Below are 27,652 nucleotides of genomic sequence, written 5' to 3'. Positions count from 1 at the left end.
TGCCTTTTTTTTTTTTTTTTTTTTTTAGAAAAAATACAATCAACAAGCCTGACAGATTATTTCCCTGTTTGCCATGTTTGTATGAATTTTCAGAAAACTTCACACAGCTCATTAAAAATAATTAAGTCTCACTTACACACATACACAGTACACATATAGCTGAATAATAAACAATACATATAGCAACTTCCGATCAACCCATGTCAATTTCACACTTAAAATAATGTACAGATGTATTCTCCGCCCACTCTGAGTACACATACGAATACAGATGATTATGATGGCTGAACAGATACAGATGGTGGTGTACTCTCTAGGGATGAGCCGTATACTTGTTATAAACAAGTATCCGTTACGGATAATGCATTTTTGCATGAACACAGTGCATCGTACACAGAAAACCGTAATACATTCCCATCAATTAGGTTTGACTTTAAGGTAATTGACATAGACAATGTAAGGTAATTGACAATTGACAGTACAGTACAGTACAGAACTGAGTTGTGTGTCTTGTGTTTCAGTCTTAAGTGCTTTGTTTTGGGATATTTTTGAGGTCAAGGCTTTAAAACAAGGAGGCTCCACAGCGGTAGAAAGGTTAAAGCGCTAGCTCGGAGGAGGAGAAGGAGGATTGCACATTAATGTGAAAAGCAAGGCGATCCACCATGTCAGCCGTGCAATCAATCAAGTGTAAGTCAACATAGTCAAAACAAACAGAGTGCATTGCGCTGACACGACGCTGACATTGCATCACATGACGTAACTCACAAAAGCATGGCGCTGCCACAAATCTGTCTCAACTGTCCAACCTTCGATGCCGCTTACTCTCCACTAGGGTCCGTCTCAGATGTTTCAACCTTATTTCATTGTTTTAATCAGCGCTCCAAAGCATGTAATTGGCTTTGGGTGTGTTCCCATTCTCCTTTGCTTGAAAGTAAAGGTTGACTGTTAGAACGAGGCTCTGCTTACCTCGCCAAAACCACTGATGCTCTTTAACAGAGGTGACTCACGGCAGACGACTTTGATGCATCTTTTGCTGTGACGTTCCTCGGAACCACGGGCGACTCTATTGAAGCGCATCTTGAAGAGACGGAAGAGGTTTAAAAGCTGCTGAAACAAAGCGGGCCAGCAGTGGGCTGGTGATGCAGGCGGCGGGGGGGCTGGCAGGACTTTAATCCTGGCCGCAGTGCTGATAAATGGGTGCCAGAGTTTCATTCATACCACTGCGCTTGGCTCCTCGGTGATGATGGAAAATGCTGCATGCCCGTGAGGCCTTTTGATGTGGTAGCCAAACATGGATCATGGCCCCCCTGTGCTGGGCTGGTCGGGGGCTGCTGGTGCTGGGCTTGCAGGTGGATGGAGTCGGGATTCAGGTAGCTTTGATGAAGAAACAGAAGAGTTTCTTGGAAGTCTGAAAACTTAACGGAGGGGTTGTGGATGACTTCTTTTGTTTCAGGTGGTGCAGCGTTTTGAATAATTTTAGTTACGAGGGAGGGGATGTCATATGCGGGATTAATTTGGTGTCATTTTACGGCCGTATTTGAGGCAATTGAGTATTTTCATGGTTGATTTTTTTTACTCCCATATCATATTTGGTCCTCCCACGACCAAGTTATATACGTAGCTGTAGCTTCGACACCTTGTCTATATGTGAAATGTCAATACATGTTTACACTACAAGTGATTAAACAATGACATTTGCAACTTATGAGAAGCATAAGTTGATAATCGATATTACTGATAATGTTTTTGGGTAATTTTTTAATTAATTATGTGAGATAATAATGCAAATACATTGTGTCAAAAATTATTTACTTAACAGTATTTAACATTGTAATTGTCATAAAATAACATTGTAACATAATAAATGAAACAAAAAATACACAAAAAATCCCTTATGGAAAATTTGCATCAAAAACAATAAACTTTAATTATTTACTTAACAGTATTTTACATTGTAATTGTAATAAAAATAACATTTTAACATAATAAATGAAACAAAAAATAACAAAAAAATCCTTAATGGAAAAAAAAACAAAAATTGCACTTAAATAAAAATCATAATCATAACCAAAAACAATAAAAAAATAGTCCCTCTATTGTTGTTTCTATAAAGAAAAAAACACTCCAATAAAAAGCACATACAATAAAAACTGTCACGTCATTGTGGTGTTTTAGGTCGACCCCAGGATGCGCGAGATGAGACCCGATGCATCTAAAATTAATATTTATTCATATTTGTTGACATGCAGTGACAGTTAATCACGATATCGATCATAAACAAATGACAATGCTTCAACGCAGGGAGAAGTGCGCACATGAATGAAATGCGCATCAGCAAATTAGAGGCATGTGCATCTAACTAAGAACGTCAAGATTGGAACAAACAGAATGGATCAACACAGGAAGTGACTACAAAATAAGGGCATGGAAACAGAATCGAAGGCACAAAAGGGAAACTAAACAAACAACGCAGATTGTGACAAAAAACAATACATATTAAGTCTGTATAGCAATAATTTGAATACTGTATTGCTTTTGTACATGTATTGAGAATAATTATATCTGCGAATAATGAAAATTGGGTATTATTCCTAAACAGGATGGCTTAAAAATGTAGAAAACTGCATATGGAAACTTTTTTATACCAGCCCATACCTCGTTTCGACCACTTGACCACTGGACCAATGGATCAACACAGGAAGTGACTTCAAAATAAGGGCATGGAAACAGAATTCAAGGCACAAAAGGGAAATGAAACAAACAGTGCAGATTGTGACAAAAAGAACAATAAATATCAAGTCTTTATAGCAATAATTGAATACTGTATTGTATTTGTACATGCATTGAGAATAATAATATCTATGAATAATGAAAATTGGGTATTATTCCTTAACAGGAAAGCTTAAAATGTAGAAAATTACTGCATTTTTATACTAGCCCATACCTCGTTTCGACCACTTGACCACTGAAAACCAATACAGCAATATCTTTGAGATAAATCATTTTTTTAAAAATTACAAACAATTGATTGAGAAATGTGCAATGTACCGCTGCCACAACAACAATATGCCTGATAATTATAAAAAACACTGTTATTTTGTCTTAGACACTATTCATCATCAACACAGATTATGCTTCAGTCATCCATAAAAGGTTGGTTCGGATTTCACAAAGAGCAATAATCCCTGCAGGGACATTAGAACATGCCTTGCCCAAGGACACCTCAGCTGTGGAAGTCAAAGGTGGCAGCATAATAAGGTCATGACTGACCGTACCCCCCCTTTTTTGTTAACATTCGATAGGCTGAAATTATGTTGAGATTCAATTAAAAAGCGCATCCTGTCCTTGGGCTCAGCCTTAGTGCTACACTTAATTTAATATGCTCTTTTTTTTTTTTTTTAACGCATCGCACACGGCCCACTAGTGATAATTGTATAAGCACGGCTCAACATTAACGAGCCGGCGTACAAAGTGATGAAGCGGCAAAGTTTAAAGGTTCTTTTTCTAAATAGCCACACATGGACCGGAGGAGAAAACCGACATTTTAGCCGTAAAAGTATGTGATACAATAGCGGAATGGAGAGAAATCTCGACATAGTCTGTTTGTGATCTCTTATTATTCGCAATAGTTGTACTTCATATCTTTTCTACCACATCAAGGCCGACCGGTTTTTGTCATTTGTATCTGAAAAGGGTTTGTATTAACACAGGCGCGGCAAAAAAAAAAAAAAAAAAGACGATTAAATGCTCCGTCTCAGCTTGATGTTCCCCTCACTAAATTTTACCCGTTTGACATTCAGAGTGTCCACCTCATTTCCTGCCGCCCGCTCATGACCTGCACTGGTGCAAGGCTTCACACGTTGAATGCACAAACAGTGATTGATACACTCCATGTTACCACGACAACTTGCTTCCGTGGCAATGCAGAGACCTTCATTAATATGGCATCCCGATCCTGTATGGCTTATTTAGGACACAATGGTATATTCCGTTGTGAGACATGTAAAAAAAAAAAAAAACGAGTTTATCCTAAAAGCTGCCTGGCATGTACATGCAGAGGACCCAAACTGATTATACTGCAGGCTTTTATAGAAATTGGAATTAAAGAGCGGTGAACAACAAGATAAACTCCTATTTGGAAGATTACTTTTTTTGGGGGAGGGTATTAGGCTTTGGGATTTGGGGAGCACAATTTATATTTACGCTGCAGGTGTCCACTTTGTTTTACGAGGCAAACAAACGCGTTAAGACCAGAACCGACAACTTCTAACGCGGCTTGATCGTGTTTCTGTCAGCAGCTGATTTGCCGAATTAGAAGGCCGTCTGACGTTATCTACTCACTGCAAGTTTGTTTGCATTGGGGGCTTTGTGTTGGACGTCCAAATGTGAAAATCAATAACATTTAGCTAATAGGCTCGCATTTATCTGATAGAACCTTTTAAAAGAAGTCATTGCTTTTGTTCAGCTGTCTCAACGAGCTTGTTGAATAACAAGACTTTGTCACCGGTACACGGCCGTACGGGTACAGCTTATCCTAGCTGTCTTTGGGCGATAGGCGAGGTACCCCCTGGACTGGTCGCCAGCCCATGGATTTTTTCATGTTTGGAAATTATATCATTCATTCATTCATTTTATACCGCTTTTTCCTCACGAGGGTTGCGGGGGGTGCTGGAGCCCATCACAGCTGTCTTCGGGTAATAGGTGGGGTACACCCTGGACTGGTCGCCAGCCCATGGATTTTTTTCATGTTTGGAAATTATATCAATAAAATTCATTCATTCATTCATTCATTCATTCATTCATTCATTCATTTTCTACCGCTTTTTCCTCACGAGGGTAGCGGTGGGTGCTGGAGCCTATGCCAGCTGTCTTTGGGTGATAGGCGGTGTACACCCTGGACTGGTCGCCAGCCCATGGATTTTTTTCATGTTTGGAAATTATATCAATAAAATAATGTTAATAAAATCCAATCCAGACCCGAGTTCAATTCCAGCCTCGGCCATCTCTATGTGGAGTTTGCATGTTCTCCCCGTGCATGCGTGGGTTTTCTCCGGGTACTCCGGTTTCCTCCCACATTCCAAAAACATGCTAGGTTAATTGGCGACTCCAAATTGTCCATAGGTATGAATGTGAGTGTGAATGGTTGTTTGTCTATATGTGCCCTGTGATTGGCTGGCCACCAGTCCAGGGTGTACCCAAAGACAGCTGGGATAGGCTCCAGCACCTCCGCGACCCTCATGAGGATAAGCGGTAGAAAATGAATGAATGAAGTTAATTATTTGACCTTTTTAATGATTCAGGGGAGGGCTGCACGGCGGACAAGTGGTTAGCGTGCAGACCTCACAGCTAGGAGACCCGAGTTCAATCCCGCCCTCGGCCATCTCTGTGTGGAGTTTGCATGTTCTCCCCGTGCATGCGTGGGTTTTTTACGGGTACTCCGGTTTCCTCCCACATCCCAAAAACATGCTAGGTTAATTGGCGACTCATACCTTGAACTATTGTTACTTTGTTATTATATGTTATACCTTGAAGGTATGAATGACAGCTGGGATAGGCTCCAGCATCCCGGCGACCCTCATGAGGAAAAGCAGTAGAAAATGAATGAATGAATAATAACAGGTTTCATTTAAAAACTGCATTTTTATTCGGCTGTGTTGTCATTGACTAATATTTTAATTTGTTAATGACAAAAATAAAAACAAGAAATCTGTGTACAATATCTAATCATCTATCTATCTATAAGAACAGTTCCATGATTATGTCGTCAGCTCTCCAGAGGAAATACACAAGTTAACAGCACATTTATCCTGCTCACATCCGAGGTCCCAGTCGGATTCATGTTTCCTCCTTTGTGAACGGTGCAGCCATGAAATGTCTGACGCTCTGATTCTCCCGACACCGCTTCCTAAGCTGCTTATGCCGCCTTGTAATTTCTTTCACCTTGTGTGGTTTTTATGCTTCCATATTGCAAAGACTAACTTTGCGTCCTTAATTAATTGAATTTATGCTAATTAATATCCTGGGACTTTATGGAATGTAGCATGGCTTGTGGTCCTGACGCTCATGAAGCTGACTTGGCAGGTAAATGCTTCCTCGACTGGCAGACCTCCTCGTATGGATCCTTGTTGGGATTGGTACCAAACTGGCACCTCCATCGATATACAACTTTAACTTTGTAGACTGAAAATGATACACTTTTAACTGGCAAATTCAATATTTAAAAATACATAATTTAAATAAGGGGACAATTCTTGGCTGCACGGCGGTCGTGTGGTTAGCGAGCAGACTCCAAAACTAGGAGACCCGGGTTCAATTCCACCCTTGGCCATCTCTGTGTGGAGTTTGCATGTTCTCCCCGTGCATGCGTGGGTTTTCTCCGGGTACTCCGGTTTCCTCCCACATTCCAAAAACATGCTAGGTTAATTGGCGACTCCAAATTGTCCATAGGTATGAATGTGAGTGTGAATGGTTGTTTGTCTATATGTGCCCTGTGATTGGCTGGCCACCAGTCCAGGGTGCACCCTACCTCTCTCGCGAAGACAACTGGGATAGGCTCCAACCCCCAAAATTCAGTTGACATTTGCTTAACCCGCAAAATGCTCAAAAAAAGCACCAGGAGCTCGAATTCATTCATTCATTAACTTTCTACCACGCGGGGGTGCTGGAGCCTATCCCAGCTGTCTTCGGGCGAGAGGCGGGGTACACCCTGGACTGGTGGCCAGCCAATCACAGGGCACATATAGACAAACAACCATTCACACTCACATTCATACCTATGGACAATGGCCGAGGGTGGGATTGAACACGGGTCTCCATTTTCAGTAAAACTGAATAAAAGCAAACAAGCAAAAATGCTAACTTAAACTGAGACAAGTCGAGCTGAGGCAGGGATAGCTAAACTCATTAAACATGTTTTAAACTTTAATAGGCTCTGTTCCAAAGTTTGCACAAGTTTGCTAAGATCAAAGGTCAGATCAGAAGGTCAGTGGTCAAATTTCCCTCTGATCTTCAAACTGGCATTGATTGTTGTATAAAACTAAATAGGATTTTGAATTATATTCCGTTAATGGTCGTGGAGATTAAAAGTCAGTCAGTGGCTGTTCATTTCCTTCTTCTTTTGACGACTAAGAATTTTCCATCAGTTAGCTTTTAGGCAAGCCAGAAGCCCATTAATGAAAATATATCTGCTCCAGTATGGTGGTTATTGACATCAAAAGTAAAATAGGTACGCAGTTTTTGCAATATTTCACAGATTTGGATTATTATATCGACTTGGATTATTATATTGTACCAAACCAATTAACCTTTCAGTCTGAATGATGAGGTCAAATCTATGTCTTGTTGATCAAGCACCTCTCACAATTTTATATTTTAAAGCTTCTGTATTTTATATCAACACAAAAACACCACAATTTGCAAGATCACAGAGTCTGTGATGGGATGTGAGGATTCCATATTTTCCACTATGCTTAATGCAGTCCAAATTATGATTATAGACTGTGTCATGCCTCATTAAGGTTTTGATGGCATCTACTTGCTCCATGGAGCGCCGAGGCTATCTTGTTTAGGTGTGGGTTCCACATCTGCGGAAGATGGATCGTCTTCATCACATACACACTAATGGACAGGAGACAAGGATATGGCATTTTTTTTTTACTACAATTATTATTCTGAACGGATATTGTTTTGAGAAGCTAAACTCCCAGTACCAATATGGGTGCGAAGTCACCTTTACTGTTGTACACAGGGGGTGCTGGAGCCTATCCCAGCTGTCTAGCTATCTATCTCAGCTATTTTATTTTATTTTATTTTATTTTATTTTATTTTATTTTATTTTATTTTATTTTATTTTATTTTATTTTATTTTATTTTATTTTATTTTATTTTATTTTATTTTATTTTATTTTATTTTATTTTATTTTATTTTATCATTTATTCATGTTTTTGGAATGTGGGAGGAAAACAGAGGAAAACCCACACATGCACATGCAAACTCCACACAGAGATGGCCGAGTGTGGAATTCAACTCGGGTCTCTTAGCTCTGAGGCCTGCGTGGTAACCACTCGCGCACCGTGTAGCCCTCCTACAACTTAATGTACAAGAATCTGAACTATCCATTTAAACTATTGTTACTTTGAGCCTAAATCTGACACCTCTAGTATGAATGGTGGTGCAATTAGCGCTACAATATACAGGATAACACCATGGCCACTTAAGTTCAGCAGCGCCACAGGAATCGTTGAAACTGGCTGAATTACTGAGGGACAAAGACAGCGGCAAACTCACAAATGCACCTCAGCTGTGCCGCAAATGGTAATGGTTTAATTTCATTTGAACATGCATCAGATGACAATTGAATGCATCCCATAATCAGTTCACAGTTCCACATGTCCAAAAGGAGTTGGAAGAAGCAAAGCTTATTAAATCCTACCCCTCCATCTGGTACTTTTACAATCAGTAACTGTTACATTTGTTCACTTCCTGCTTTCATAATATAGTTTTTTTTTTTTTTTTTTATTTTGTCACGTACCAAAGTACAAGGTGATATGACCATCCAATGACATAATGGGTACCATAGTAAGTGTCAATATAGTGATATATATAGCACATCATGACTGGTTCAAGACTCTTCATCCTTGTATTTAGCAAACATCAACTGCTCATTGTTGTGCATTGTTTGTGCAAATGTGAATAACATCTAATGAAAAGCCCACACTTCATAGCATATTTATGTAAATGTAGCCAAATAGTTGAAGTTGCAACTCACTCTTTTTCCTGAGCTTATTTTGACGCATTTAAAGACCAAATTGATGTTAAAAATGGTCAATCAGTCTACAACCCCTACCCGACTCCATTTACAAAAACATTTTAGCCTTTCATCTCTTCGCTGAATAATGTATTAAAACTTTAATAAACCATCCGGGAAGGGGAAGAGATGCAACTTCCTTTTTATTTGACTGTAAAATATTAATTTTGACTCGATATTGGCTGTAAATATGCTTCTTTTTTGTTGTTTTTTTTTAAACTGTGCGACACTGGGGAGGCATGGTGTTTTTAATTTGTTGTCCTTTCACAATTCAATTTGAGATTAAACATTCAAATTGTCACTTTTTTAAACAAAAAACATATTTTTTATTCAATGTAGCAACATGCATTAATACTATATAAATTTATCTCTTAGTTTAAGCTGCTTTGCAACATAGATAAAGTAAAAGGTGGTACACTACCATGAATCACAACCCGCCACCCCGAATAAATTTAAAAAAATCCACATATTTGGGTTCTGGCCCATCAGTGGATGTCTTTTGTTTGCCCGTTGCAGCTCAGCAAATTGGCATTATTAATGGCGGAACGCCGAGTTTGCAGCCCTCATTAGATTATGTTGTTGTGATAGATGAAAACAAGACAAGGGCCTCTACAAGCAGCTAATATACGCCAATTAAACGCCCTCTGGCCGACCACTCCACACCTGCTTACACATAAATGGACTTAAGTTTGAGGGTAATTTACCGTTATTAGCTGCACTAATAGATAGGTGTATTGAACGTTGTCCTCTTACTTAGGAGTACAAATATCTTCCTTGTTTATGCTGCAACTGATGGTAAAGCACGGCCTTTGGGGTCTTTGTTTTTGCTTTATTGATATGCCCCCCTTTAGCCTCAGAGTACATGAGGTCGACTGGCATAAAGAGAGAAAAAAAAATAAGCAATTACTGTGCGTGAAATTCAAGGAGCCGTTTGGATGACGTGACCGCGATTGACTTGCGTGGGAATGAGAGTGAGTGTAACGCCGCCTGCATGTGCCCCGACTCCTCCAGACGTGAACCACCCTGACGAGTGCATCACCCGTGCAATTTGCTCTTTTGAAAATTCCCATTCCTTTCCTGCATGGTTTCCAGTACTGGCAACGCCAAGTTTTACTGATGTCACACTGAATTGTCCACAATGTATTTGTGCACCAACACCAGTGGACGCCGTGATCATTCAAATATTGTACTTTAAAGGAGCGCCATCTTCTTCATTTGAGGGGATTCTGAAATCATATTGTGGGGCGTTATAGTAAGTTTTAATAAAACAGCCCTTAATTGGTTCCAGACCCGACCAAGATAAGTAAATTTCCACAAAGTAGGATTCAGTATTAATAAATTGAATATTTTTGTAGTTAGGGCATACAAACCTGTTTATGACATTCTAAAAAAAATTTTTTAATTATTATTATTAGAGCCCTGCAGCCCATGAAATAACACCCCTATAGTCACCTTCACATTTTTAGAGGTTCACTAAATTTTTACTTCCTTTCCTATGAATGTTATGGTAATGGTAATGGTAATGGTAATGGTAATGGTTTTATTTCATTTGAACATGCATCAGATTACAATTGAATGCATCCCATAATCAGTTCACAGTTCCACATGTCCAAAAGGAGTAGGAAGAAGCAAAGCTTATTAAATCCTACCCCTCCATCTGGTATTTTTACGATCAGTAACTGTTACATTTGTTCACTTCCTGCTTTCATAATATCGTTAAAGTTGTTTTTTTTTTAAATTTTGAATTTTTTTAATTTTTTGTCCCGTACCAAAGTACGAGGTGATATGACCATACAATGACATTATGTATGTGTATCATAGTAACTGTCAAACGAAAGAAAAATAAAACATATAATTGTATGTGTGGTGTTAGTTTAGGAAGAATTATTCTGGTGATTTAAATAATAATCTGACTAAATCTGACCAATTTATGCAGAAATTTCAAAGTTCCAAATTCACTTTATTTTTCTTCCAGCTGTATATTCTTATTCCATTTCAATATGTGTGTCATAAAAATGATAAGCATATGAATAAAATATTCTCCAGCTAAATTTCCCATTGAATGATTTACTTTTTGGAATGTGGGAGGAAACCGGAGTACCCGGAGAAAACCCATGTATGCACGGGATTGAACTCGGGTCTCCTAGCTGTGAGGCCTGCATGCTAGCCTGACAGATAAGTAGTCTAAGTAATATTTGAAAGCCATTAAGGATAGTTTCCATCCATCTATTTTTGACCACTTTTCCCGTTCAGGGTTAAAGTCGGGAGCAATTTTTCGGGAACTGATCCCACACCAACTGTGAACACTACTAGCAATGGTTCCTCAGTGATGTTTCTCCTCAAGCTTCCCATTCCTGTCACTTCAAACAAACTTGCTGCGTCACAATGTATCTTCTCTTAATAAATACCGAGACCCTACAGCAGTAAACACATTAATGGCGTCATTAACGACTTACAATTAGCCACTTATAAAGAATGAGGGATGACTGGAGTCATCTGGGAGGAGCGAGGACGTCTTTGAGCACAGGTGGCTAACTTGCCTTTCACGCTACACAAATGGGTTTTTACCAGATGGGACGGAATTTAAGTCATTAGCTGCTTCTTTTTCTGCTCTGTATACTTTAAATTCATGAACACCTTGCAGCATCATTGCTATTTTCCTTCAAGTTCTACATAGTAATGTTGTTTTTTTGTGTGTCATGGCAGGATACTTGACAGTTACCATCGAGCCGCTGCCTCCCGTGGTTGTGGGTGAGACTGTGACCCTCAAGTGCAACTTCAAAACGGACGGAAGGCTCCGGGAGATTGTTTGGTATCGGGTGAGTGAGCCATTAATGTTCTCCAGAGATGAAGACCTTTATTGTGACACAATGAATTGGCCGCTTCCTTTCTGTATCAGGCTTTTATTTTGGCCAGCTGCGCGGGAGGCATCTCTGGCTGTCGTTGGCGTTGCTTAATAGTTCACAGCTGGCGATTTGACGGTTATTAAAGTCCCGAGCGGTTTACTACGCCACGCAACTGCTGCCAGTAATTAAATTTCTGTTGGGGAAGAGTGAAAAAAATTGTGTATGCTTGTAGGAGTTTATTTGGTTCACAAAATCAACACTGTATTAAATTAATATGCATGTTCGTTGACATGCACTTTAAATGGAAACTTCCTGTCTAAGATTTATGACAAAAACTCAATAAGAATATAGAATATTCTGATTTAATTTGATGGTTTTATGAGCATTTCTTTTATTCTGTTAGTTCTGGCTCTTCTAAATAAAATTACAATTGTTGCAGACAACACAGTAAATATATATTTTTTCAGGTTTAAACATTGTATTCGCTGAGATCACTTTTTTTTGGCCGAGTTTTGGAAAGTGTTGTCATCATAGTTTAAAGTGATGGAAAAGGACTTAAAAAGAAACTCTCCTCACAATTGCTCACAGCCGACAAACAGCAATTTGCTGCGTGAAGGTCTGTCGGAAACACAAAAACAATTTGGACTCGCAGCTGGAAAGGAAGAAACAGCTGCCCCCTGTGTCGCTCTCAGCTGTCCACGCCTCCGACCACTTCTCTCCAAACGCATCCGCATTTTATATTGATGTCTTTCTTTTGTAATAAGTGATCATTCAAGTGTTGGAGAATGCAGCTCGGTAGAATGAAACTTAAGTATTTTCCAACAGTGCATCATAGCAAGCTGTTAGGCAAAGTGAAAGTAAAGTTATATCAAAATAAAATTACTTTTGAAAATACCTTTACTTAAAAAAAAATATAAAATTGCTCCCATTCATTCATTCATTCATTTTCTACCGCTTTTCCTCACGAGGGTCGCGGGCGGTGCTGGAGCCTATCCCAGCTGTCTTTGGCCGAGAGGCCTACACTACACTACACTACACTACTGGACTGGTGGCCAGCCAATCACAGGGCACATATAGACAAACAACCATTCACACTCACATTCATACCTATGGACAATTTGGAGTCGCCAATTAACCTAGCATGTTTTTGGAATGTGGGAGGAAACCGGAGTACCCGAAAGAAAACCCACGCATGCACGCGGAGAACATGCAAACTCCACACAGACATGGCCGATGGTGGAATTGAACTCGGGTCTGAATCAAGTCAGCCTTTTTTATTTGTTAATTAGTGTGGATACTCCCTATATATGTCTCTGGTGAGTGATGTCACAATAGAGTCGTTGGTGAATACTTGACCTGTACAAAAATAGGTTCTCTAATGGGAAAACAGCTCGTTAGTGACCATTCTTCCAATGGAAAGGTATTATCATTATTATTGTTGTAAGCAGGTGATAGGTGATGGCCTTCTCTGTTTGCAGCCTGACAAAGATGGCTTCTTTTAAACCAGCAGTTCTGCATATCCAACAATTGGACATTGTTTTCCTAAAAAAAAAAATCTTTTTGAAGGGGCATTTTTTATATTGGTCCATGTGTTTGTGTAAGGGTTGCTTGGTCTCTCCAGTGTTCGGATCATTGCACTCTTCAATGCACTGCAATGTGTAAACAACAGTCCTTGGATTGAACCAACTCTTTTTTTCTGAAATGTGGTATATTATGTTTGGAGCAAATCCTTCCGAGTTTCTCTGACAAACGAGCCATGTGAGTACCACCAAATTCCGCCGCATCCATTCTGTTTTGGTGCTCAGGCTCAGGTGTAGTGCCCCGTCTTTTCTTGCCGGATTTAACAAAGGCCCAGTGAGGATCCCTAAAGTTAGAAAGAGCCTTCCTAATGGTTGTCTGTTTGTTTTGTATTCGGTCTGTTGATTGTAGTAGTGTTCTGAGTAGCAGTGGACGGACACATCCAAATACAACAAATCATGATCCCATCGTTGGTATCAGTATTCCCGATATCAATGTAAATAGATCGATATTGAGTCCTCAGTTGGTTTCATGCCTAACTTAATCCGTTTCATTCAAGATGCAACCTGGCTGTGTGAAAATCCGTGCTACTTGAACAACAAATTTGTTTTAAATCTCACCATCAAGTGAGTTTAACACTACAGTTTAAGAATAACTATATGAGATTTTTTTTTCATTGGGGACTTTGTGTGTCAGCATGTGTAGCATTAATTTATCTCCTTGTTATGACGGTTCTGGTTTTCCACCACATAGTCTACGTATATTAACCTGAGCTTTAAACGGTCAAATGTGGTCTAAATAAGGTGTTTACATGTGTTTAAAAAAAAACAAAACTTTGAATTCATGCAATTCATGCAATGAGCCAGCCTTTTCATAGTGGCTTATACAGCACTGATTTTATATTAATTATGATAGTTGTAACACCAACATAGTGACACTGATATTTGGTAATGGTAATGGTTTAATTTCATTTGAACATGCATCAGACTACAATTGAATGCATCACATAATCAGTTCACAGTTCCACATGTCCAAAAGGAGTAGGAAGAAGCAAAGCTTATTAAATCCTACCCCTCCATCTGGTACTTTTACAATCAGTAAATGTTACATTTGTTCACTTCCTGCTTTCCATAATACAGTTTAAGGGTTTTTTTTTGTTTTTTTTTGTCAATTTCAATGTTGTCTTCTGCATTTGTTTTCCTTTGTTGCTCTTTTGTTTTGTTTGGCACACTTTGCAGTCAACTTGTACATAGCATTGCTTTAAAACAGTGATTTTCAAGTGGTGGGTCTTGACCCAAAAGTGTGTCGCATAGCCGTTTTCGGTGAGTCACGGACATATCACGGCACCGTAGTTGTTTGTTACGAGTTGCTTTGAGGTCATCATTCAATGAGTTAACGTGTCAAGGTCAGAAAGAAGCAGATCCGTTAACATTATAGATGCGTGTACACGTGTGTATCATTGACCACGGCCCTTTATGCGATGGTGTAATTACATCAGATGGGAATGAAATAGTGTCCTCCTTCCTCAGACAGCTGCTGTTGAAGTAAGCGCTCCGTGCATGAAGTGTTCTCACGAGGAAAGTAAAGCGGTAGTAGCAGAGAGTGGCCCCATTTCTCGGGTGGCCACGACTCAGCATAACTGCTGCTAAATTATAAATCAATGGCCCATAGTTGGCTGCCAAAGTTTCTTTAATCTCTTGCTTTTATTTGACTAAATACTGTTGACTTCTCATTTTACCTCCAGTTGCAGTGGAACCGAGGCTGACACTCACCTGGGGAATACTTCTATCTAATCGAAGCTTAGCCAATCAGCAAGACTTGTGCACAGACTGAATATTTCAGTGCTTGCGGCGTTGCATCCTGACATATTCTGTTTGAGGATTTTTAAATACATCCAGACTGCAGTTGGAATTAGCGCTTTGGAGAACCTTTTAAGCCACAATTAATCAAAACGCTCTTCAACTTTATGTGCGGAACAAGAGCGATAACGGCAAAGGATTTGAGTCCCTTTCATATTGAATACTTGTCTGTTTTATCATCCATCATGAATTAGGCCTTTTCTGTAAAGTGAAATGTAAGGGCATGCAAACTTGACTCCTTTAAAGCTTTTTCCGTCTTAGCAAGATTGCTTCATATTTTATGAAATAAACTGTCTGTGCACTTTTTAACCTCTCCAGCATTACTTAGATACTGTATGTTTCTACGTATAATTAAATAGAAAGCACAAGTATGATGTGGCAGCTTGCAAGCGGTTGAGTGAGCAGCAGAACAAGGCCAGCTTTAAAGGCAGAAATCTAAAATGTCAATGGAAGAACCTTGTTGACTTTGAACAATCTATTTTTAACATTTTATACCATATTTTATACCATATTTTACCATATTTTATACCAACATTTGCTATATTATTTTTTTTATTTTATATTATATCTGTTCTTGTACTTAGTATATTATTTTATATTTATTTTTATATTTATTTTATTATTATTATTTTATTATTATTTTATTTGTTCTTCTACTTCAGTGGCAAAATTCTAAGCCACAATATGGTGATATGTTGGAATGGCTGATAGAAACTATTTAAAATTGACAGAAAAAATATCATTTGGCCTACGACAGAAATTTTTGTTATATCGCCCTATTGCGATAATTATTATTATTTTTTTTTAAATATACCTTTTGTTGTGTTGTTTTACTGTTTCACTGTAGGTTTTATGCTTTCTTTTTAGCACTTTGAGATTTCTGTAATGTAAAGTGCAATATAAATAAAAAATATTATTATTATTATTATTATTATTATTATTATTATTATTATTATTATTATTATTATTATTATTATTATTATTAATGCATTTTGATAATGGAATCAAACCATGTCTGCAAAATCGAGAGTGACAAGTTGCAAAAAGCTGCTGTGGATTGCTAAAAACACAAGAGTTGTAATTTTTGTTTGGATTCTGAATGACTGAGTGTTGAAAAAAAATCATTACAGACCTCACTAAGATTGGCGAAGTCCATGAGGGACAAAACAGAAAAAGAAAGCAGGATTTCATGGATGAAAACCTAACAAAAAGTGGCGTGAACGGGTGTATCAAAAAGTCACAGTAGGAGAAAGCTAAAGATAAACAGAGGACCCACAGCGAGGAAAACAAGGCTGGTGGTCACCAGACCACATGCTCCTACTCTCACCCACGGTCACAAGCTTTGGGCATTGACAAAAACAGCAAGATGCAGGATACAATCAGTTGAAATGAGTTTCCCCCGTAGGGTGACCAGACTCACCCTAAACAATAGGATGGAGGAGCTTGCTTATCTGGGTTGGAATAGTTCCGCTGTTCTTTTACATTAAGAGAAGCCCATTGACCGTCTAGTCCGATTGCTTTCTGGACACTTCCCTGGTGACGTGTTACGGGCAGACACAGCCAGGAAGGCTAGGACATGCTGGAAGGATTATGTCCTGTAGCTGACAATTGGAAGAGGTGGCCTTCTGGGCTTTGTTACTGAGATGGCTGGGTCCAGATAAGTGGAGGAATATAGATGGATGGATGGATGGATGGACAAAGCAAACTATTTAATGATATGAACTTTTTATCAACTTTATTATGAATTTCTGGCTGCACGGTGTACAAGTGGTAGGCGTGCAGGACTCACAGCCAGGAGACCCGAGTTCAATTTCACCCTCTGCCAACTTTGTGTGGAGTTTGCATGTTTTCCACGTGCATGTGTGGGTTTCTTCCGGGTAATCTGGTTTCCTCCCACATTCCAAAAATTAGATTAATTCGATTAATTAACAATTAGATTAATTGGCGACTCAAAATTGTCCATAGGTATGAATATGAATGGTTGTTTGTCTATATGTGCCCTGTGATTGGCTGGCGACCAGTCCATGGTGTACCCCGCCTCTCGCCCAAAGACAGCTGGGATAGGCTCCAGCACCCCCGCGACCCTCGTGAGGAAAAGTGGTAGAAAATGAATGAATGAATGAACAATTACATTAATTGGCGACTCCAAATTGTCCATAGGTATGAATGTGAATGGTTGTTTGTCTATATGTGCCCTGTGATTGGCTGGCGACCAGTCCAGGGTGTACCCCGCCTCTCGCCCGAAGACAGCTGGGATCCAGCATATATGTGACCCTCGTGAATCCGATTATATATTAATTTGGATTGGCACTTTTCTTTCGGAATGAGGTGTATACAAAGGTTAAATTTTTCCCGATTGAGTTGGAATATTTGGGACCATGTAAACATGGCTAGTGTTGTTAAAAGGATATCAATTGTGTTTATATGCAAATGAGCTGATATCTGCATTGACACACTTCAGACTATACCTGGGTTATTTGTCATTTTTTTAAATATATATATATATATATATATATATATAATGATAAAAGTGCCATTTTCATCTTGTAAAAGTAGCTCTCACCAGACAAAAATAATCGGTATTGGTATCGTTTCATGGTTTTAATCGGTATTCGATATCGGTATCGGCACCACCAAACCTCGGATGCATCTTTTCTTGTTAACATTGTCCGTCTTGTCTGAGAGTGGCCATAATGCCTCCTTCCACCATCTCCACAACGTACAAACGGATTGCAGCCATTCGTCATTTTGTGGGCGTACGGCTATCCAAAGGCAACACAGGCTTCTGTTCTTGCCCCATGACATATTCACTGCGATGCTGTCAGCACAGAAACGTGTAGTTAAAGCATCGACCAGCTGCGTTTGGACACGGGCCAGCTGCCTTAATTGCTTGGAGAACAACACAAGGTTTATATGTGGAAACACTCGGAAGCGCTGACCCGACTGCAAGCACACATTTCAACTTCAAGAAGAAGAAGACGAAAGTTATTGTGGGATGAGACACTTGATGCCCACACAGGCTCAGCGCAGCTCATCTTCTTCTAATACCCCCGACTCGCACCGTGGCCCTGAGGGGGAGGCTACTCGCATTTCCTTTTGGCCCACATTTTGACAAATCCCATTAAGGCTGTTTACAGGGTCCAAGCACAATATATCAGCCATGCAAATGACTTATCTGTTGTCTGCCAAGAAGCATAGAGAAGCCACCTGAGGGACTTTCTGTCCCCTGACTTACTTCAAAATGTTGCAAACCTTTAAAAGTCAAACCCAATCTCATCCGGAGGGATTTATAGTGGAATCTGTAAAGTTGTAGAGTTTGGTTTACAACTACATTTTTTGGGAAATGTATCCCTAAAAAGTCAAACAAAACTTTGTCATCATGCATGGCACCATTCAAGACGAATAATAAGACCTAAGTTTTCAGTGCCATCCCCTTTCGGAGAGTGACCAATAGGCACGTGTTTTGACCACTGAACACATCCATATGCCTCGCTGCTTGGCATGCACCCGGCCAGCGCCAACCCCGAGCCCAGTACCCCAAACGTGGATGGAATTGCCGGCGCATTCCACACTGGCTCACAATGCATGAAATGCTCCCCCTCCAAATCAGTATTCTGATTGTTAAAGCTGACTGTTGGAATGGCGGCACGGTGGTTGAGTGGTTAGACCTCACAGCTAGGAAACCAGGGTTCAATTCCACCCTTGGTGAGTGGAGTTTGCATGTTCTCCCCGTGCATGCGCTGGTTTTTTCCGGGTACTCCGGTTTCCTCCCACATTCCAAAAACATGCTAGGTTAATTAGCGACTCCAAATTGTCCATAGGTATGAATGTGAGTGTGAATGGTTGTTTGTCTATATGTGCCCTGTGATTGGCTGGCCACTAGTCCAGGGTGTACCCTGCCTCTCACCTGAAGACAGCTGGGATAGGCTCCAGCACCCCCGCGACCCTCGTGAGGAAAAGCGGCAGAAAATGAATGAATGAATGAATACTTTTTAACTAATTCATTGCCAGCCATTTTCATGGACGAGTGCTTAGTGCGGCCAGGGTTTTGGGGTATTTTGCAGAACTTTCAAGACCCACAGAATATTGAGTTTTAGGACTACAAACTATGTAAATAAACTTTAGACTCTCTTCTTTCATCAGAAAAAAAGTTTGTTTTTAGCCTTTTGGGGTCTTTATAAATCAGCAGTAGTACATAGGTTGGTTCCTGCAAAAGGACCTGATTTTGACCAAGAAACAAAGAATTAAATTCTGCAGAGAGAAGCAAAGTCAAGCAGAATGGTGACTGACGTACATATCTTTTGTTGTAGTGACACCTCAAACATCTCAACACTTCCATCAAACAACAAAAACGACACAGGAAGAAAAGATTTTTATTTTCATAACTCAGATGTAGAACATAGTAACATAAAACATAACACTAAATAATCATCTATTTCCAGATGTTTGCATGTGTTGGAACTATTTACAGATATGTGCATGGGTGTAACGTATGGACATATGCGTGTACACGTGCGTGCAAACTATTCCTAGATGAACAACAACAGCATCACCGACATCACACATCCTTTGTGATCGCAAAACAGATCCACAGCCAGAAAAACTCTGTTCCTGTATAAGCTGCCTGAAACTTGGAACTTTAGTTAGAAGGTTATAGAACTGTTGCCCCAGAAATACTTTGCCTACAAGTCTGGAATTCACACACAAGATACATAAGACTTTGATCTGTCGCTCCTGTGATAAAAAGCAAAAGACGTCAATAGTCTTTGGCAGTCAATGTTACATTTTGAAAGGAGACGTCTTTGGCAGTGAATGAGTTAAAAACATTTCCTGAAAAAAAAACAAAACTAAACTAAAAATCTGGGCTCAAAAAGCTTGGTGACATAAAGGATATAAAGGATGAACTCCTTAGGGCAGAATTAGTATCTGTAAAACTCCCCTAAACAGGTTGCTGTTCTTTTGGTATTACACATCAGCCAGGCATTTTCACCTTTTATTTTGTTTTTTTTCCACTTTATGTTACAACTTTTGATTTGTTTGGGTTTTTAACCGGTTTTCTAATCAGTAATATGAATGAAATTAGTAAGTTTCAAATTTGAAAATCTGCACACAATTACCCTTTTGTGTATTCTTGTCATGTATTTGATCACTTCTTGTTGGATCACTGGGTACTTTAAACTGCAAAGGTGTGATTTTTGTTGTGGTTAATACTATTTTTTTCATTGAGCTGAAATACAACAGTCCGGAACCGGAGCCAAGTTTAAAATCTGCAGGAAAGGGTTGCCCGGGCAACAGCAACCTCACTTAATGTGAAGGCACAGCACTCTCCTGTGGCAGCCTTTTCGGGTATCTAACTTGGCACTACCGAGTCTCTCGGTGGAATTGTGTAGGGAGCTCTCCTGCATGACCAAAACCAAAATTCGCCCACATCCAGAATGAGCATCTGTGCAGTAAATGAGGGGAGAAGACCAAGCAAACTCCATTAGTTTTATCTGAGAGGAATTATAGTCAGGTAAATATTTCCTAGATTGTAACTTTTGAGACATGTAATGGATTCTTGCTCAGATATGATGATAGACCAAAAACTAATTAGAAACATTATTATGACATTTTTTTATGACAAGTTGTCCATGACTTTGCGTATTTAGACAGGTTTATTTAGTATTTAGCATTTCCCAAATAGAGGCTGCACAATGTAAAACAAGTGGGCGAGTGGTTAGCACACAGGCCACACAGCTAGGGGACCCGGGTTTGATTCCGCGCTCTGGCATCTCTGTTTTGCATTCCAAAAACATGCTGGCAACTCCAAATTGTCCATAGGTATGAATGTGAGTGTGAATGGTTGTTTGAACTTCATACATGGCTGTTTTCAAACAGTATATATGTGTGGTGCATTCACTGACCGCTGAACAACTCCCAAAACCATGGATTATCGGTGAAGCACAAAGGACACAAACATTTTAAATGATGGTCTTTCTAACACTGCTAACATTACTCTCACATTTTAACAGCAATATCAATCCAGGTGGGATGCACGGTGGTCGAGTGGTTAGCGCACAGACCCGATCCAAATTGTCTATAGGTATGAATGTGAGTGTGAATGGTTGTTTGTCTATATGTGCCCTGTGATTGGCTGGCCACCAGTCCAGAGTGTACCACGCCTCTCGCCCGAAGACAGCTGGGATAGGCTCCAGCACCCCTGCAACCCTCGTGAGGATAAGCGGTAGAAAATGAATAAACTTTTTATGAATTTCATACATGGCTGTTTTCAAACATTATATATGTGTGGTGCATTCACTGACCGCTGAACAACTCCCAAAACCACGGATTATCTGTGAAGCACAAAGGATACAAACATTTTAAATTATGGTCTTTCTAACAGTGCTAACATTACTCTCACATTTTAACAGCAATATCAATCCAGGTGGGATGCATGGTGGTCGAGTGGTTAGCGCACAGACCCGATCCAAATTGTCCATAGGTATGAATGTGAGTGTGAATGGTTGTTTGTCTATATGTGCCCTGTGATTGGCTGGCCACCAGTCCAGAGTGTACCATGCCTCTCGCCCGAAGACAGCTGGGATAGGCTCCCTCATGATGATAAAAATGAATGAGTTATTAATTTGAATTAAAAAGATTAAAATTTCTAATAGTAAAAAGGTAGTATTCACTTTGATTTTTAGACTTTTTCCCTGAATTTCCCTCACAAATTGTGCGTAATAGTGGCTGCATTGCGAAGGTCTTCGTCTAATTGAGTTTCTAGCTGTAACCAATGACCCTCTGTGTTGCTTCTAAACAGAATATTTTAGTAGTTATTTCTGCAGTAACAAAACGGAAATAAAACGATAGGGAAAGGAGCCTCCTCTTCCCAGGCCCGCTGCTCCATGCTAAACATGGCGCCCCAAAGGGGAGATACAGTGATGCGGATCATTGCACCATGCACTGCCTTTCCCTGCAAGGATCACACTGAGGCAAATAAGCAGCCTGTTATACACGGGATGATAATTACCTACTTCATGTCAGCAAAATACAAGATGAGACCCCTTTTTATCCACAAATGCTAACAGCAACAAGGGGAACGGTCGTTGGCCTGCTAATGGATGCTGCTGACATGAAAATGGGATGCTTTCTTGCCAGTGCTGCTGGGAGTAAATAATGTCTTCTTTGTTGGTGTCATCTCCAAGTACAGATCACATCCCCACTGACTAATTAATTAGGCCCATGAGATCATTTGACTTTCCCTTAATGACTCCTTTGCTTGCCTAGAAACGAGGCATAAACACATTCTCATAGGCTTACTTCCTATTATAGTGGGCTGCCGTTATAAAAACGTACGTCATTGTGTTACATTAACTCTTTATAGGGCACTTGAATTAATTCAAAAATAATTCAAATAAAATAGTCAGCCTTTGTCATTAGATTATAGTGTATTAGGGATGTTCTAATCAGGGTTGGATACTGCCAATCAGAAATTGAAATAATAATAATAATAAAAATAATAAAAATCAATATAGGTCACATGGATTATCCACCCATCCATTTTCTGTACTGCTTATCCTCATGAGGGTCGCTGGGGATGCTGGAGCCTATCCCAGCTGTCTTCGGGCGAGACTACACCCTGGACTGGTGGCCAGCCAATCACAGGGCACATATAGACAAACAACCATTCACACTCACATTCATACCTATGGACAATTTGGAGTCACCATGCGTGTTTATGAAATATGGGAGGAAACCGGCGTACCCGGAAAAAACCCGTGCAAACTCCGAGCGAGGAATCGCTGGGTCTTTTTGTGAGATAATTCTAACCTGCAATAAAAGACTGTTGTTCCGGGGATCGGATCTGGTGATTGTTTGGCTCATTGAACATTGCAGTAACATTACAGACACATAGTGACTCGATTTGAATACCATGTCAACATCTTTGAATGCGTCTCATGAATGCCTAATATTTGTATTGTAGTTTTTAGCCTTTTTTATGCTTGAAATGTTTAATTTTAGGCAAACATTGGTTTAAATATGCATGTTTCGATGCATGTACAAGCCAAGAGAAACTGTTAATTGTTAGTTAGCAGGCTTCTTCCTGGTTTGGAAATCAGTTTTGCATGATCCTAACTGTGTTTTTCCATTTACTTTTTAACAATGTCAAAAGGACTGCTGTGAAAAAGGTCATTAAAACAACAAAGCTAGTGGTGGTCTTGGTTATGTTCCCCTTAATGGTACCATTCATTACTCAACTTTGCTAATTGGTTGCAAAAGTCACAATGCCCAATTTTCTAAATCTGATCCCTTAGCCGAAAAAACCGTGGAATACAGATGACCAGGATTTAATTTTTTTTAATCTTTAGTTCCTTTCAAATTGCCAACACGTCCCGAAAACTTAATCCTCGGACCAGAATCATCCCGGATTTCTGAAAGCCATTCTTATCATCGCAGAAGGATCAAACAGGAGAGTGATTACTTGATGATTAGGAGTGGCTCAGAGCCTCTTTGTGGCATTTGCATTAGACGAGGAAGTCATCTCCATGCCAGATGAGCCTTGGCAGCCGCGTCACCGCCAGACATCTCAATCAAATGTCCGGCAGGAGAGTCGGGATGGTTATATGTTTATTTGTTTATCACTTTTATTTTTTATTTACTCGTTTATTGCTGTGTTTGTTTGGCGAGAGTGAGTTAGACGTGTACCGAGGGATGAAAAACAAAAAAATGAACTACTTTCCAAATGTATGATATCGTATGAGTGATATCATGTGGGGCTGCATGGTGGTCGTGTGGTTAGCGCACAGACCTCACAGCTAGGAGACCGGGGTTCAATTCCACCCTCGGCCATCTCTGTGTGGAATTTGCATGTTCTCCCCGTGCATTCGTGGGTTTTCTCCGGGTACTCCGGTTTCCTCCCACATTCCAAAAACATGCTAGGTTAATTGGCGACTCCAAATTGTCCATAGGTATGAATGTGAGTGTGAATGGTTGTTTGTCTATATGTGCCCTGTGATTGGCTGGCCACCAGTCCAGGGTGTACCCTGCCTCTCGTTTGAAGACAGCTGGGATAGGCTCCAGCAACCCCCGCGAAGCAGTAGAAAATGAATGAATGAATGAATGATATCATGTGAGTTTTACATAATGAGTAGCTTTTCATTGGCTATCTCAAAAGTTATGAATTATCTTGGAAGGAACAGTTGTCTGGCTGATAACAACCACTGATTAATTTGAAGCAAATACAATTATACAAAAATGGGACTGGCTCTTATATGACTTCAGAACAATATCGCAAATGAACCCCCCCCCCCGGCTGGCTTAAATTTGGATTTCAAACAGCTCCGCAGTGCCGGCGCGGATGATAAGAGTCAAAAGGAAAGCCCTCATTTGGAGGAAGCAAATGCTTGTAGTGAAAGTTGATTTCTGAAAAGTGAATTAGGCGGAGTTAAAGCGGCCGTCCGCCCGCTGTGCATGATGGCGCTGTACTTTGTCTCTCTTTGAAAATGTTGTGATTGCACATTCACATTTATGATGGCCTCATCCAGCGCCGTGATTCCATCTGAAGGAAATGTTAAGAGTCCGTGATGCAACTTTTGTCTGGTATCAGGAAGCAGTGTGGCTTTCCTCCCACCAAAAAAAAATATATATATATATATAGCAACATTTGTGGAGTTAAGCTATGCAGTTCCTCAAAAAGCGGCTTCTGCTGTGAGGTTGCATCGGTCTCACACTCGTCTCATTTTGTTACAGTGATGCTTTTAGTTAGCCATTCTGGAAAAAAAAACAAAAAAAAAACCTTGTGCATGGGTTGGGGGCGTGCATGGAAAGTGCTTGTTGCTGCTGTCCTTCTATAGAGAGGAAAGAGAAAGGTATCCCTGCTGATAAAAATAGACAAGCTACCAGTATATGTTGTGTTTTTGTGCTGGTATGCTGGTCTCCAAATCTAGCTATATAGCTAAAAAGCTCTTTATTTAGCTATATCCCTGCTGTAAAAAAAAAAAAACAGCATAGACCAGCATATGTTTTCTGCATATGTTGTTTTTCGTGCTGTTATGCTGGTCATACTAGCAAGACAAGCATACGTTGTTTTTTTCGTGCTGGTATGCTGGTCTCGAAATGTAGCTATATAGCTAAAAAGCTCTTTATTTAGCTATATCTCTGCTGTTAAAAAAAAACAGCATACGTTTTGGGCATATGTTGTTTTGTGCTGGTATGTTGGTCATACTAGCAAGACCAGCATACATTGTATTTTCGTGTTGGTATGCTGGTCTCCAGACCACTGTGGAGCTGGTCTCCGGACCAGCATACCCGCAAGACCAGCATATGTTGTGTTTTCGTGCTGGTATGCTGGTCTCGAAATCTAGCTATATAGCTAAAAAGCTCTTTATTTAGCTATATCCCTGCTAGAAAAAAACAGCATACGTTTTGTGCATATGTTGTGTTTCGTGCTGGTATGCTGGTCATACAAGCAAGACCAGCATACGTTGTATTTTCATGCTGGTATGCTCGTCTGGAGACTAGTTACCAGCATTACAAGCCTCTACTCGGTAGATTCAGCTACTTCGTGGCAGGTCAGAGGTCATAGTGATGACAGCATAGGTGTAATCATCATCGTCATCGCTGTGTCGTAACCAACAACAACGCTACTCTCATTCTAATGTTAATCACACTTAAATTTGAAAATGCACAATTTATTTTTAATGACATTACAAATGAATTATTCATCAAAAACAATTAGAAACTAAATTACAGCATTTTTAATGTAAATGTTACAATTGAGATTTTAATAAATAGTGCATTGCTGCTGTGAATTACACCAAAATACCGAAACCGAACATCAAGTTATTCAGTTTTATTTTTAAATTGATTAGAAAATAAAAATTTTTTGCTTTTTATATGTTATGCTTTTGGTGCCCCTTTCAGGAAAATACCCCATAACAAAAAATGAATTATCAACCATCCATCTAGTCAGTTATCTTATGTTTTCCTATTCAAGGACACCAGCTGTAGGCTCTGCATTCACATGGGTTGGCGAATGACCTCACTATCACGGGTCTTATCATTCATCAGCTGCTGGTAAAGACCCGTTAATACGTATCGATTAGAAAGCTCATGCTACATGTTTAGTTGGACACAAGGATGTCAAATATTTGAATAACGTGATGGTGTTTGACTTCCTGTTAGGAGAACATCTTTGACAGAGATACATTTGATTTGTGAATACTACGGTTCACTTTTGAGGAATGTTCACTGAAAGTCTCCATTGATTTGTTTTTACTGTCTTATGTTGTTGTTGCTCGGAATGCCACTGAGAAGTGGATTGAGGTTCAGCTGCCCAACTCCAAAAGGACTCATTTGATTCTCGTCAGGCAACAAAACAGTCTTTACTATTTGCTTCAACACTCTGCTTGGCTCCTGTACCATCACCATATGCCCCCCCCCCCCCCCCTCCACCCCCAAAACCCTCCTGCTAGCTTGATGCTGATGTCCTTGTCCGATTTCTGATAAGCACTTACATAGATTATACTTACTTAGATCATTTTTATGGGTGAACAGATACATACGTATAGTAGTGTACTCACTCATCCCTACTAGTTACACCAAATTATCTGCAACACATTAAACCGTATCAGCCACCTGAAACGCCAACCTGCCGTTTTTTTTAAATGTGTAGTTCAAAAAGTCCAAAAAAAAGTTTGGCATAAATCACCAAAGTTTTAAAGCAATCTGGGATTCCATCATGGAATTGATCACAAATGTGCAGCGAGCCACTGTAAATATAAGCAGCTTGCTAACATGGCAGTTTTATCAGAACAGAACAACAAAATAACAAAAGAATCAATATCAGTTGGACGAGTGGTTAGCGCGTAGGCCACACAGCTTGGAGACCCGAGTTCGATTCCACCCTCGGGTATCTCTGTGTGGAGTTTACATGTTCTCCCCATGCATGCGTGGGTTTTCTACGGGTACTCCGGTTTCCTCCCACATTCCAAAAACATGAATAAACGATACCTGAATACAAGAGTTTTGCTTGTTTTAATCTTATGATTAAAAATAAAAATAAAAATAAAAATAAAAATAAATAAAAATAAAAATAAAAATAAAAATAAAAATAAAAATAAAAATAAAAATAAAAATAAAAATAAAAATTAAAATTAAAATTAAAATTAAAATTAAAATTAAAATTAAAATTAAAATTAAAATTAAAATTAAAATTAATGCAGGCCGAGTGGTGACCCGAGTTCAATTCCACCCTCGGCCATCTCTGTGTGGAGTTTGCATGTTCTCCCCGTGCATGCGTGGGTTTTCTCCGGGTACTCCGGTTTCCTCCCACATTCCAAAAACATGCTAGGTTAATTGGCGACTCCAAATTGTCCATAGGTATGAATGTGAGTGTGAATGGTTGTTTGTCTATATGTGCCCTGTGATTGGCATGTTCCACCAGTCCAGGGTATACCCCACCTCTTGCTTGAAGACAGCTGGGATAGGCTCCAGCATGTCTGCGACCCTTGTGAAAATGAATGAATGAATGAATAGCACTTGATGAAAAGTGTGTTTTCACTCGTCTCTTTGGACAGCTTGTCAAGATGGCGCTATGTATTTCACTCTTCAACTTGTTCCTCTGTATCCGCTGTGGTGATGC

The 27,652-nt window shown here is 39.7% G+C and overlaps 1 protein-coding gene across 2 annotated transcripts in view; it reads left to right on the top strand.

Moving 5' to 3' along the window:
* The window catches only part of igsf21a (immunoglobin superfamily, member 21a), a 190,156-nt gene that overhangs the window by 51,964 nt on the left and 110,540 nt on the right, over positions 1-27,652 (top strand). For both annotated transcript variants that reach the window (XM_058054592.1, XM_058054591.1), the window contains exon 2: positions 11,514-11,626. In XM_058054592.1, coding sequence (XP_057910575.1) covers positions 11,514-11,626 — 113 coding nt within the window. The remainder of the gene's footprint in view (positions 1-11,513; positions 11,627-27,652) is intronic.

The sequence above is a fragment of the Doryrhamphus excisus genome, chromosome 18 (genome assembly GCF_030265055.1).
Source record: "Doryrhamphus excisus isolate RoL2022-K1 chromosome 18, RoL_Dexc_1.0, whole genome shotgun sequence".
NCBI lineage: Eukaryota > Metazoa > Chordata > Actinopteri > Syngnathiformes > Syngnathidae > Doryrhamphus > Doryrhamphus excisus.
The sequence above is the reverse complement of the archived record's forward strand: the minus strand, read 5'-3'. Positions and strand labels throughout refer to the sequence as shown.